This window comes from Lycorma delicatula, chromosome 8, assembly GCF_047948215.1.
Source record: "Lycorma delicatula isolate Av1 chromosome 8, ASM4794821v1, whole genome shotgun sequence".
Classification (NCBI taxonomy): Eukaryota; Metazoa; Arthropoda; class Insecta; order Hemiptera; family Fulgoridae; genus Lycorma; species Lycorma delicatula.
This window is the reverse complement of record NC_134462.1, coordinates 50,181,651-50,195,187: the sequence shown is the minus strand read 5'-3', so window position 1 is coordinate 50,195,187 and position 13,537 is coordinate 50,181,651. Positions and strand designations below refer to the sequence as shown.

The 13,537-nt window shown below is 27.9% G+C and overlaps 2 protein-coding genes across 5 annotated transcripts in view; one reads left to right on the top strand and one right to left on the bottom strand.

Annotated features, from left to right (window-relative positions):
• LOC142329185 (ubiquitin carboxyl-terminal hydrolase 47-like) overlaps window positions 1-5,376 on the bottom strand; it is a 115,908-nt gene extending 110,532 nt beyond the window's left edge. For both annotated transcript variants that reach the window (XM_075373580.1, XM_075373579.1), the window contains exons 1-2: window positions 5,314-5,376; window positions 2,031-2,144 (exon numbers count right to left, since the gene is read on the bottom strand). The gene's annotated coding sequence lies outside the window, so the exon portion shown is untranslated. The remainder of the gene's footprint in view (window positions 1-2,030; window positions 2,145-5,313) is intronic.
• A 2,280-nt stretch (window positions 5,377-7,656) lies between these two features.
• Window positions 7,657-13,537, top strand: part of mus302 (mutagen-sensitive 302) — a 46,188-nt gene continuing 40,307 nt past the window's right edge. Inside the window, exons 1-2 of one of the 3 annotated variants that reach the window (XM_075372559.1) lie at window positions 7,657-7,905; window positions 10,696-10,850. In XM_075372559.1, the coding sequence (XP_075228674.1) occupies window positions 10,706-10,850 (145 nt within the window). In that variant the 5' untranslated portion in view covers window positions 7,657-7,905; window positions 10,696-10,705. Of the gene's footprint in view, window positions 7,906-8,178; window positions 8,326-10,695; window positions 10,851-13,537 lie in introns of those variants that run through there. The other 2 variants (XM_075372558.1, XM_075372560.1) reach the window with 2 other exon arrangements.

Genomic DNA, 13,537 nt, shown 5'->3' with positions numbered 1-13,537 from the left:
ATTAAAACTCTGATATATGTTTTTTGTACATCCTGTTATTATAAAATTGTTTAGATATGTTAAAGGTAACAACAACCTAAAGTTCAATTCTGATATTACTGGTAGACTAATGTTTATCAAAACTAATATATACCTAAACCAAAGGACTCATTTCAATAAAACATCAAATGTAAAACAAATGCATTAAGTATTTTTATAAAATCATGAAATGCCCAGTTTCCCTAATAATTCTTTGCAAAATGCTTTATTACATAAAAAGTAAGATCTTGCTCTGAGATTTACATATATAAATTAATATTATTAAGTAAGTATACCTTGAATTTATACAAATATTTATTTCTATGGAGAATGTAAAATTCTCCAATTAAAATACTGAGTATTCCTAGTAGATTCCTGAGTATGTCCTAGTAGAATACTGTTGAGTATTCTATCTAGACAGAATTTATACAGTAGCATCCAAGTATCACCTTCAGAAACAGTTCACAATCTATTTCACTTTAACACATTAAAATAAAAATTCCTCGCATATTGAAGCCCTTATCCCCTTAAAAGTAGAATCCATGTGACTCAATATTTAATCAAATTTAAATTGAAGGCTGCTTTAGTACAAGTGTTCACATAACTCATAATATGAATCTTCCTTTACAATAACCAGTTCATTCAACAGTCTCAATCAATGAAACATCTTTAAATTTCTATCCCTTTCACTCCCATTTTTACTTTGAATTAAAGATATGGTTGTCAGTACTAAATCTAACAAATAAAGCGAATAAGATGACATGGGAAACAACGATCGATCAATGCACTGGTGTACTGTAGCATAAAGGAAACTAACTAGCACTGGTGTACTGTAACACAAAGGAAACTAGGTTCCATTTTCCACAAATGCTCTTTAGCCTAATGAATTCAACAAACAATGCAGCAAAATGTTTTTGTTCCAGCATTAACAAAGGAGCAACAAAATATTCCCTCCCTTAACTTACTTTTAAACTGAAACAAACAATAAATCTTGCTATGATAATTAAAAATCTAAACTGTGTCAATCAAATGAATAGAAACTTGTAAAACCTTTAAAAAATTATTATGCCTACTGTACACTGATTCCTAATTGTTCAAAATATGGATGTGTCTGCCCAGGAACTCAAAAAATGAAAACTCAAAATTTACAAGGAAATATGAATTTCCAAACACAAATCAAATGAAAAACAAAATATATGCTGAATCCTGCTTCTAAACTTGACTTAAAGATATTATTGCCAAAGACTCTATTAGTGTAGATCGCACACTTCAAAACCTAAAAAATTAGCCGCCAAACAATCTTCAGTTTTATAACATGAAATAGTAAAATGAATTTTAACTTTTAGCTAACACTAGCTATATAGTCAACCCAAAAAAATTGCAGATAAATAGACTAAATTTCTTTTAATATAATTTTTATTAGTGTATAATCTCCACAATACAAATCAAATAACAGTTTGCCAATCTGTTTTATCTGGTCATAGGCTCATCACCCTGATAAAAAGGGTCTGTTAACAGAGACCAAATGATTTTAACACCAGTAACACAAGAAACCAAGTGCACCAGTAAAACAAGCGCTCAAATTTAACTAAAAGTAATATGAGAACTGGGACTAGTTCTCCACATAATTAAAAAAATTATGTACCACTAAATACAGTGCTGACCATGTCAGCACTGTAATGGTCCAAAGATAGTGGCACTTGATCCACACAATTTTTACATGCATTAAAACCTAAAAAATCTAATTAAACATGCATTAATAGCATTTCAGCTTTTAAAGCACACAGGGAATTATGAAATACTGATTTCTATCAATATACAGTTTATAAAATTCTTCAAAATTTACTAAATTAGTAAGTTTAAAATCAAACTTATTTTTGTTTAAAGCTTGCAACCAGCTTTCGCTAGAATGCATTTTCTTCTAAAGTTTGGTAAAGAATAACATAAGACATAAAAAAAAAACATTACCACAAACTTTTTTTAATGCACAGAAAGAGAATCAAAATGCTTACCAGAGAAATTTGTAGCAATTATTAATTAAAAATATATATATTTGTATAAACAATCTGATTAAACGACGCAGGAAGTTTTCAATAAAACCAAATACAGTAACAGTACCAAAACATCTGCAAAAAAAAGAAGAAAAACAGCCTTACATGATTGAAATAATAACTACAAAATTTTGTTTATAGAATAAAAAATAAGTAAGAATATGTTGAGTTAAAAGGATGAAAAATCTCTCTCACAAGTTTTTAATATAAAATAAAATTTGATATATTTTTCATATACATTTTTTGAATTCCATTTGGGAATTTGGAATTTCTGATATGTGCAATTAATATTAAGGACTTGCCTCACATGGTATCTACATGGCTGATGTTTTAGATAACACAATTACTTTACCAATAATATAAATTCTCAACAGAACTCTAAACTTTGCAAAACATAATAAAGAACCTATGTTCATCATAACAGATGTGTTTCCAAAAAAGTAGCTCCCTATCTAAAAAACACTTTCCAAAAGCGGTTTCTTTCCTTTTAAAATCCACTCTTCTATATACTATCTGTTATTTACTAAGTAAACTCTTTCATACAGAATAAAATAAAATCCCACTTTTAAAATCAATCTGCTTTAGAACTTGAAAGATTTATGCTTCCTTTTTTGACATCATATTAACTTTTCCTTCATATGAGGATAGCAGCACTGAAAAAATATGACCAGTTCATCTTAAGTACTCTCTTTTTGTCTTTTCATAATGTCCATTTCAATCACACAAGCCAACAGAATTAATTTTACATTACTTAGCACTAAGAGAAAAAGTATTATTATGACTCTGTGGCCATATTTAATAATTACTTAGCTGTTTAACATCATACCACTAATTTATTTAATATAAAACTATTCTTTTATAAAAACAATATCATTATATTAATGAGTTTAAAAAACAGAACGTTTTGCATCTTTGTTTAATAAGTTACTATGTGTTCAAATAACTACCAATAAGTCTTCCAAATTTTTTTTTTATTATTACTTTACTTAATTTATTTCTTAATTTACTTTTTTATATTATCTGTATTTTCTTATCTGAATTCTCATTTTAATTTTTCACTTATAATATTTTTAATCACCTGATGATGGTTTGAAAAAACCAAAAGATCTTGAGAAAACACATTTTTTTTTGCTGGTAAGATGATTAAAAATAATTTTTAATTATTTTTATCATTAAAATATTTCAGTGGAAACCATGTTTAAGAAATTTATATTAATCTGAACTAGATTTTACTAAATTTGTCAATCTGCCCAGGCAATTACTTGGGCAGTTCCTTTTTCTATCTGTAGAGCAGCAATTCCTGATGTAATGTATAGAATTTATAATAATATACTTCCAAACGTCTCAATCTTATGAATGATTTAAGGATCATATTAATCTTTACAGAAGAGAAGGACCTCTTCCGTTAATGATCAAAACAGAAAGAGGTCTGTCTGTCTTATTGTAATCAGTTTACAAGTTTCTCTTTAACAAATCCAATTAACATGAATTTCTTTACCAAGAATAATTACACATTATAAGTAGAACATTTATGAGCTACCTTATTGTTTGTTAAATACATCAACATTAATTTTGCTGCAAAATTTTGCAAATTTATATCAAAAAATTTCCATGAATTTCTTAAATTATGTAAAATGACAAAAATCAGTATAATGATTGAAGGGTTAAACAAAAGTGTTGTTAAGTTATTAAATGGAAAAACCTACAATTGAAACTTTGAGAGCCAAATAATACTCAGGATATGAATTAAATCTATTACCAAAGAAATCAATCAAAACTAAGTTTTGTCTCATTTTAGCATTTATTGGTACAAATAGAAATTATACGCAAATACATAATGCATCAGTAACAACAAATTAAGATTCATCTCTAAATTATAATCAATTACGTTTAATATTAATATTTTATATTAAGTTAGTGATGTATTTTGGTTCCACATAATGAAATTGTTCTTTCAGAGAGAAAACACTATTAAATCAATTTTGTGTTTTGAGAAAAAAATAAGTTATATTAAAGATTATAACTCATCTGTATCTGAGTATTACCTAGCATCCCTGATGGTAGACTATAAATTAAATATTATTTTGATTCATAATGTAACATTACAAAAACACATTTTTATTAGAGCATGTAAACAGTTATTGTGGTTATAGGAAAGTAAATTGAAAATGAATTTAAATTATACTGCAATGAACCAGGATTGCATTAAATTTAAGAACAAAAAGGGCAGAAAGCACTAAATTTAGATAGCATGAACATACATTTACTTGCTAGCTAGCCACAACTATGCAATTGAAATATATTTTATTGTGAAATATGTAAGTTAAGGGCCTACCCTTATGAAGAAGCTGTTCAATGTTAACTCATAGCCAGTACTATAGTTTCAGGTTATTTCACAGTTTCACACTGAATTCATTAATATTTGGTGATTTGAGATGAGGGTTCACATAGTCAATTTTTACAGTTATATAATAGATCAGCACTTAAACCAGGGCAGTAACTACGTTATATTCAATTTATCCACTGTCGTATAACTTAGAAACTAGTTGTATTTTAAACAGTCAAAAACCTTGCACAATTATCACCACTTTTTTTTAACTTGCAATGCAAAGAAAATTCCTGGCCATATTAAATACAGTAGTTCCTTATGAAAACTTCGTAGATTCGCGTCAACACGGTTTGTAAAATAACAAGAATATCACAACAATGCTATGATTCGACATAACCATAAAATTTTACCCATCATCATAACCTAATTCAATGAAATTATCTTAATTCACTATAATCAAATAAATGAAGGTACAATTATTTAGTCCGCAATTAGTAATGATCAAATCAATAAAACCAGGCTGATAGAGAAAACTCAAAACTGTACTAGAAAAATAAGGGAGAGGACAAAAAATTGATTTTATTAGAATGAGAAAAGCTCTATGTACTTTAATTGCTCAAAACAATTGAATAAATTAGTTTCTGTCACGGTTAAAGGAAATATAGCACTATTGCAATAAAAGTATTCTCAAGCAAAACACAAAAATTATCACGGCACAAGAGAAAACCTAAAAAGGACACTACACACAAACTCACAGTAGACTACAAAAAGTGGCAAAGTTACATTTCATATCCATACTGCTGTTAACACCTGAATGAAAATATTTTAACTTACAAGACTTTAAAAAATGAAGTATTATAAATAAAGACTTATATATATAACCAACTACTTGAAAAAAATTCAACTACTAGTTACCTGATGATAGGTCAAAACATGTCTTTCATCCCCGGTTGAAACTCAATCTGAGCGCCATCTTGGATAACCTCACCTGCAAAGAGGTAATAATTTTCACAATTACAATGTTGCTCATTTAAGTTTTATTTTAATTTTAAATGCCATCGCCCTGGTGTTGAAGTTTCTTTATTTTATTTATTAAGGAACTTTGAAGAATAAAGATTTAATCACATTCCTGCATTTCATACCTTCAGGTAACGTAGCTAAAAACTAATTTTCCTGTCATCAACTGTAAACGGCGACAATGTTAATTTTGTTTTTTGATTGAATTCTAAAGACACAGACAGTTGTCGTAATGACATTAAGTGGACCTAAAAGCTACAATTATTTAGCTAAATATTATGATCCTCTGCAATAAAATTCTGTGAAGAAAAATGTAAAATTTTTCAGCTGCTCGTTACTGTATTCCATAATGAATCATTCTGCAAATTTTGAGCAAAGTAATAAAATGTTTACGTTTGAAGTATGATCAAACCGAAAAACAAAAGTGTTTTAGATGCATTGATTTATCATTCCCAACTGCAGAATTGAACCTGGACTTAAAACCTATTCTAATATATTTGTAATATGAAAAAAATGTGTTTTTAAAACATGACAATCTGTTCAAACAGAGAAAATGTTATATCATTTGTAAATTATATATATTATATATTAGATATAGCTTACATATATCATATCGCCTAAATTCTTACTTCGCAACCTCATCATGGAAGTTGGTTAAAATACCTGCTATTACTGCAACCACCTCCTAGAAATGAGTGATGTTGCATCTTTATTATTTACAGTATATTTTTGTTTGCTACAACCAGGGGAAGAGTGTTAACCAATATTCATTATTACTGAACAGATTCTGTAACTACTATCATTTAAATGAATAACAAAAGGTGTCAATTTGAACATTTTTAAAAATATGGTGTTCTAAGTAAAACAAGAATATTATTTTTTGTAATTTTTTTTGACTTTGTAAGATTGGCAAGAAAGGCTGTATAAGTCAGGCGGTAAACTTAATTATACTAATAATTTTAAATGCTTATATTAATTTAATTGATTATACTCTATAAAAATAAATAAACAACTGGATTCAATATTATAACCATAATTTAATTATTACATAGCTAAACAAAATTGAAATCTTGTAATATGCTCTTTACCAAAATAGTCCCAATATGTGTAAAATGATTAAAATATAGTTGGTATATTCGCATCTGATAGGAAACATTGTTTTATTCTGACTGAAAAGATTGGATTTTAATGCAATTCATTGTTGCAGTACTTCTTAATACATTATTCTTTATAAATAATAATTTTTATGCAATGGTCTAATATAATCACAGTAATAGCAATAAAAAATTAATTGTTATAGTGTTTATAACTAGGTAAACCTGAAATAAACTTAATATGAGTAAAATAATTACAAAAGCCAATGTAAATTAGTATGGTGAATTCTCATAATTTACTGTTACTGTTGATTGTCAAGTTCTATTATTAGATTTAAGTCATTTACTGTCATATCACAAGTACAACATTTTCATGATTTATAAACTTTGTTGTCACTAAAATATTTGTACTAAAATTTTATTTGGCTATTTACCCAATATTGATTTTTTTTACATTTTCTTAAATTACTAATGGTCCTATTTAAAAAAAAGTCTGTTTATTGAGTCTATGTTCAATATGTTTTGCTGAAATAGATAATAAAAAGACCCTGAAAAATAAAAATAATGCCACATTTAAGAAAGATTAAAAGCAAAACTATTTTTTAAATAATTTACTTCTATGATATTAGTAGGCAAGATGATTAACGAAAAACTAGATATTATTACATAATTTTAAGTAATTTAGAAGAGTTTAGATAATTTATCATTAAAAACTGCTTAATTGGCGAATGAATTTATTTGAAAAGTAACCGCTCACAGTGACAGTAGTTGCAGTTGGGCCAAAACTTTCTACTCAACGAGTGCATTGACTGCAATGTTTAACAAACTCAAATTAAACTATTTCAAACAGATTAATTAAAAAATTAATTAACAAGTTAATAAAAATAGATAGAAAAAATTAAATTCTTCGAAAGTTTTTGTGTAAAAAAGAAAGTATGAAAAATGTTATACTGTTTAAATTAAATCCTTTTTAACTGTTTGTGGATATATTTAATACTGATTTGTTAAGAAACTGAAATGTAATTATAAATATCTGCAACTGATGAGAAAGCGCAACTTAAAAGAAAAAGTACATAACTTTAGATGAAATTAGTATTTTACTACGGACGACCAATGACTACTAAAAAGTAGACAGGCGGGTAAGGCCACAGTGATCCTGAATTGAATGTGATATTTAATACACAGTGGTTTCGGTTAAAAATTTATGTTGTTACCGTTGGATGATATTTTGGATCCAAATTCTGAGTTTTATTTGCTTCTGATTGTGTTTATCCGTATTTTATTGTTTATGATCTTACTCTCGCATAGTTGTTTTCTTTTCTTTTAAGAATTTTTACGTGATTAGTTGTTTTTTCATCACAGCATTCAGCGGAAGATGATATTTACGCCTTGAAAGGTTAGAATTCACTGATGTTCTTTTTTACGCAGTTAAATTGTACAAATTGTGTAGAGACTGCAATTATAATGTAATAAATATTCAACTGCTATATTTTTTTGTTTGTTAACGGTAGTTTTTGTTTGGTGTTAAACATCCAACGGTTGAAAGTGTTTGGGCGATCAGTCCCCCTGTTTTTTCCTCGTTTTCTATTCTACCCTTTGAAAGAATTCATAAAATTGTGTTTGCGTTTTAAAACATTTAAAGATTTCTATTTAACATTTTCATTATAAGAGTTTCAGCCGCATTTTATATATTTGTTAATTTATGTTTTGTTCGTAGTAGAGATGAGTGTGTACTGTAGAAGAGGATTTAATTACTAGTTTGTCTCCTATTTTTTCGGCAATTTTTCAATGTGTGATATATGATTACAGAGAAAGAGTTATGATTTTACAGTCAGTTGTCACAAACTGAATATTTTGTTATTTATAGTTAATTGCTTTATAATTTTAGTTGTTTCCTGGATAATTTATGATTACTGAAAAATTTTCTGATTTGTTAATTCATTAATTGTTATTAATGTCACTTCTCTTTTTAATAAGAGAGTTTTCTTTAAAATGGTTTACTTTTGACTAGAGATTAGTCACTATATTACAAAGGAAATGGTCTATTTTGAAATCATTTTTAAATGCCGCATATCGTTGTTTGAGGTTTTCCTTTATTGTATGAGGTACCATTTATTAGCTAAATCTAATATTTTTAATTCAAATTTTATTTACAAAAAAAATATTATTGATTGTTTATAGAATATGGTTAAAGATATTTTTTTATAACTGTGGCTTTACACAGAAGAGAGCTTCCTCTTTAAATGATATGCTTGTAATATACATTGTTCTGCTTTGAGTTTAATTACTCTCAAATTTCCAGTCAGTATATAAAATAGATTTCTTCCTTAGAAGTTGGTGATACTTTTAATCTGATTCAGCATAAGTAGAAATTTTATATTGAGGACCAATGACAAATTAACTGTTGTACTCCACACTGCTTTTTTTATAATTTTGTATTATAAGCTCAACTAATAAACTGGTTTACCAATATTGGTCCTTCCCTTTACTTCCAAATTAGGGATACTAATCACTGTTTTATTATGTAAGTGTATCAAAAGTAGATACTTGATTTATATGATGTTTTTCTTATTAATTTCTAATAATTAATTGGTAAAGTATAGTTAATTAAGGTAATTCTGAGCAGTTAGCTTGATCAAATTCAGTTTTATTGTTGCTTTAATATTCCATAGTGTATGTGCGTTCTTAGGATTAGGAAAACACAAGATATAAATGTCTGAAAATAGGATTGGACCGCAGGTGACCTGTGCAAGGTCACAGTTCGCACTGTATTATCAGTACTGTAGTCAATTAACTGCTAGTTTTGTGAATTATCAAGACTTGTTTAGGTACTAATACATTACGTGGAGAGAGGTTAGGGTTAAAGGTAGAGGTAAGTTAGACTTCTGAGGAGAGAGGTTAGGGATAAATTACCAAGGTATGGCAATACTATCTTGTAGAACACTTGGCCAAATCTGTTTTTAAATTGAATTATAGTCACTATAGAGAAAGACTACACCCCATGTTCTGTGCTATTACTCGTGTGTTCAATGAATAATCACCTTATGAAGAGCATCTTCAGTAGCTGATTGGTGTCTGATTCTGACAACTATTAATGTTCTATGGTTTGTTTCTTTTCCTATAAAACTCTTATCTTTAACCTTAACCTCTCTAGAGAATGGAACAGTTGCTGTAACTTAGAAAAATGATGGCTAATTGACTAGCATACTGTTAATGAGGCATGAATTTGACCTTGCATGGGTCATTTGCAGTCCAAACCTGCTTTCCAATATTTAGATTCTGTGTTTTCCTTATCCTAATCACATCTACTGTATATTAAAGTTTGAAAAAAAATTGAAGTTGATCACGTAATCTCTCAGAATTACTACAATTTTAAATATTTTGCATTAAAATTATATTTTTTTAAAATGCACTTAAATAATTGCTTCATATTACACAAAATTTTGCTTGTATGGTATGTAAAAAATTACTAAAATATAGAAAATAAAAGCTATTGCCCGTAAAATATTTTGTTTGCTTACAGGTAAACAATTCTTAGAGATGTTATTTTTTTTTTAATTAACTTTTCTCCAATATGGCTCAGCAGTTAGTTGTTTCCTAATTATTACAAAAACTAAATAGACAAAAGCAACATTCTTTTAAAAGTTTCTTTGCATGCATACATTTAGTTCACAGTAGATGCCTATATGGTTAAAATAAATTGTAATAAGCTAAAAAATAATATTAAAACAGATCGAACAGTCAGCTGATTTTTCAATTACTGTGACTACTTGCAGAATTATATTGTCAAACATCAACCCAAAAAAGAAAGAACACAATGTGCTCAGTTTGCATCAAAATTGAGATAAAGAAATAAGAATTAAGTGATAAAATTATTATTTGATTATTCTGAGTGCTAAGAAAGTGTTGTTTTACTGATAGCACCATTTAAGAAAATTTTTTAAAAAAGCCTGCCCAAAAACAAACAGGCAGTTCTGAAGCTATGCATTTTAACGGATTGATTGAATTACGCACTTGTATGGCAGATGGAAATCTCTTATTTACATTAGTAGATGTGAAAACACTAATGTAATTGATTATATTCATTTAGGATTAGTGGTTGACATACTGATTTAAATATAGACAAAAGTTAAATGAAAAATATGAGAAGGGTTATTTTAATAGGTTACTACCATATATGTTTTAGGTGCACCATTATGGACAGTGATTCTGATCCTAGAGATTGGGAAGATTATGAAGATTTTGATGATTTCCTAGTGGATGAAGTTTCTGGTATGATGTCTGCTGGTTCTGATATTTCTTCTATTTCTACAGATATTGACATAATTTTAGCTGATGATGGTAATATATTTTTAAATAAAAATCTTTTTATTGTCAAAATTAAAAACCATAAACAGGTTTATCAAATTATATCTTTATTTTATATTGCCTACTACAACTTTTATTCTACCCTAATTACTTATAAATTTTGATACTTTTAGCCATTTCAGTTTTATTAAAAATATATCTCGCATACTAGTTTTGTATGTTTTTTTATATTTTAACAATTGAACTTTTATAAAATTTATTGGGAAGTATTAGTTGTTCAAGTTTATCAATTTTTGATAGTTGGATTATTGAAAATATAAAACAAATAAATAACTTAAAATGTTTCAACATCTTTTTATGATTACTTAGAAGTACAATAATCTTTGTACTTCAAATTACATTTTTATATTTGGTAACAAATAATTTATCCTCTATTTCATTCCTACTATCTGATTAAGAATACTTTTTTTATTTCACAGAAGTGTTTGCTTTAATTTACAAATAAAGTAACAAAATATAAATTATTTTAAATAGGTGTTATAAGGGTAACTTTTATATTTTTTAATTCTCAACAAAATTTTGTACATTTCCCAAATTGCATATTTTAATCTGCTACTAAGAAAATATGCACATCTTAATATTACTTTCTAAATTGTTAACATTTTCTTCTAAATTATGTTTGTAATTTACGAAATCTGAATTTACAAAATTATAAAATTCACCTATTTCTAGCTCTGATAGGATATTTACCTTCAAAAAAATTCTGGAGCCACAATTTGTTGTGTATGTCTTTTCATCAAACTATGATAGCAAAGTTATTATTATTTTAAAAATCCTATTTGTTTACCCCGTCTTATTTTAACATGCTCATTCTACCTGCGTAGCATATATGGAACTTCTTGTGCAATCTTATTTGTCAGCTGTGTAATATATACAGAGTTCCATTGTACCATTTATAATTATTCTAAACTTAAATGGGTACCTGCTGGTGTTTGTATTTTGTTACAGAGGCCAGTTTGAATGAAAATTTAATAAAAAATTGTAGTATAGTTTTGTTCACTTGGATTTTTAACATGATTTGGATAATAAAAGTTTGTATACTTTTGTTAAATTATTCTTACCATAAAATTACGGCAAAGATTTAAATTGGTAAAATGCCATTGATAAAAAAAAAAATAGATTTTATTGACAGGATATGATCTTAATAGATTTTAAGATATTTTCAACATAGTGCAATAATAATCGGAATAAATTATAGATTTTCATGCAATGTATATTATTCGCCCATTTTATTGCATATTTTTACTTAATCTTAATAACAAAAATCTGGGATTATTGGCCTAGAACATTGTATCATAAAATTTATACCATCAAAAGAATTTTAATATTGTTGTTAGTAAATAATATGTCCTTTCTAGTAATAATAGAGGCGACTAGTATGAATAGTGCAACACTTGCTTCTCAAGCATGACACCTCATTCTTAAACAGAGTTTTCTTGTGAATAATATCGTAGAAGTATTTTAAGTTTACTGCATGTTAAATTATTAGTTTTAGCACTTTTAAAATGTTTTACACTTGTTTCATATCAAAATGTTGCCATTTTTATCAGACCTATCACCATAGATTCATTTCAATGTTTTGAATACCTACTCAAAACCTTGCCTAGTTATATCTAAATTTCTGTATAGGATTAAAACAGATTATACTCCATAAACCTAAAAAAAATGTGTGAATGTCTGTGTGCTCATGCTGAAAAGTGTTTTGGAAATTCATTAGTAGAAAAAACTATATATCAGTTTATGTACATTCTACATAACCCACTCCTGCAGCAAGGAAATCCTGAATCTTGGATGAATCATATCTGAATATAAAACAGATTTTTAACATTTTAAGAAAAAGTGTCGAAGTCTCAGTCTCTTGTCATTTATGAATGGCAAGATATAAGAGTCAATCGGTTATAAATCTGACTATTGTCTTTCATTGTTCATGCAGAAAGATGAGTGGGCTGGCATGAATAGATATGGAAAATTGAGATGTGAGGTAGCAATGAATGTTCCGGCTGCCTCTGTACTTGCATTTCTCAAGTCTATGATTGGGCCAGCAAATATAAAGGAGGGTTTGAAGCTCTAGAAAATGAGATGTGCAATAGGTGTTGAAAAGTGTGACAGATGACAATAGTGGGTTGATGATCTGTTTCCTCATTGAAGATAATTGGCTTTGTTCTGTTGATGAAACTGGTTCAGAAGTGGGTATCAGTCATAAAAGTGCCTACTCCTTTGTAACAAAGGAGTAGGAGAATATTGGAACCCAAGGTACTTTGTAACATACCTTGGGTTCCAATATTCTTGACCCAAAATCAGAATCAGGCTCAACAGAAAATTTGCCAAAGGCTCCTGATTTGATTTTGATGAGAGAAATGTTATACAGGTTCTCACTGTCCTGAGTCAAAATCCTGAGTCAAAATCAGTGAGTATGGAGTGGGATAAGAGTAAAAGAGAGCCTTGCTCTGTAAACCCTCTGTCAAACCTTGCATTGATCTTATCGCTTAATCTTTATATTCTGTGAAAGACAAAAATGCATCTCAGTTGGAAAAGTTTTCCCACCAAATTTTGTATAAAGATGTATTTGCCAGTTGATATTTTTCACGAATGTTCCACTTTTAATGCTACTACTACTGCCACTCTTAGACAAAGTGAAATGAGTTCCTACAGGAACAAAT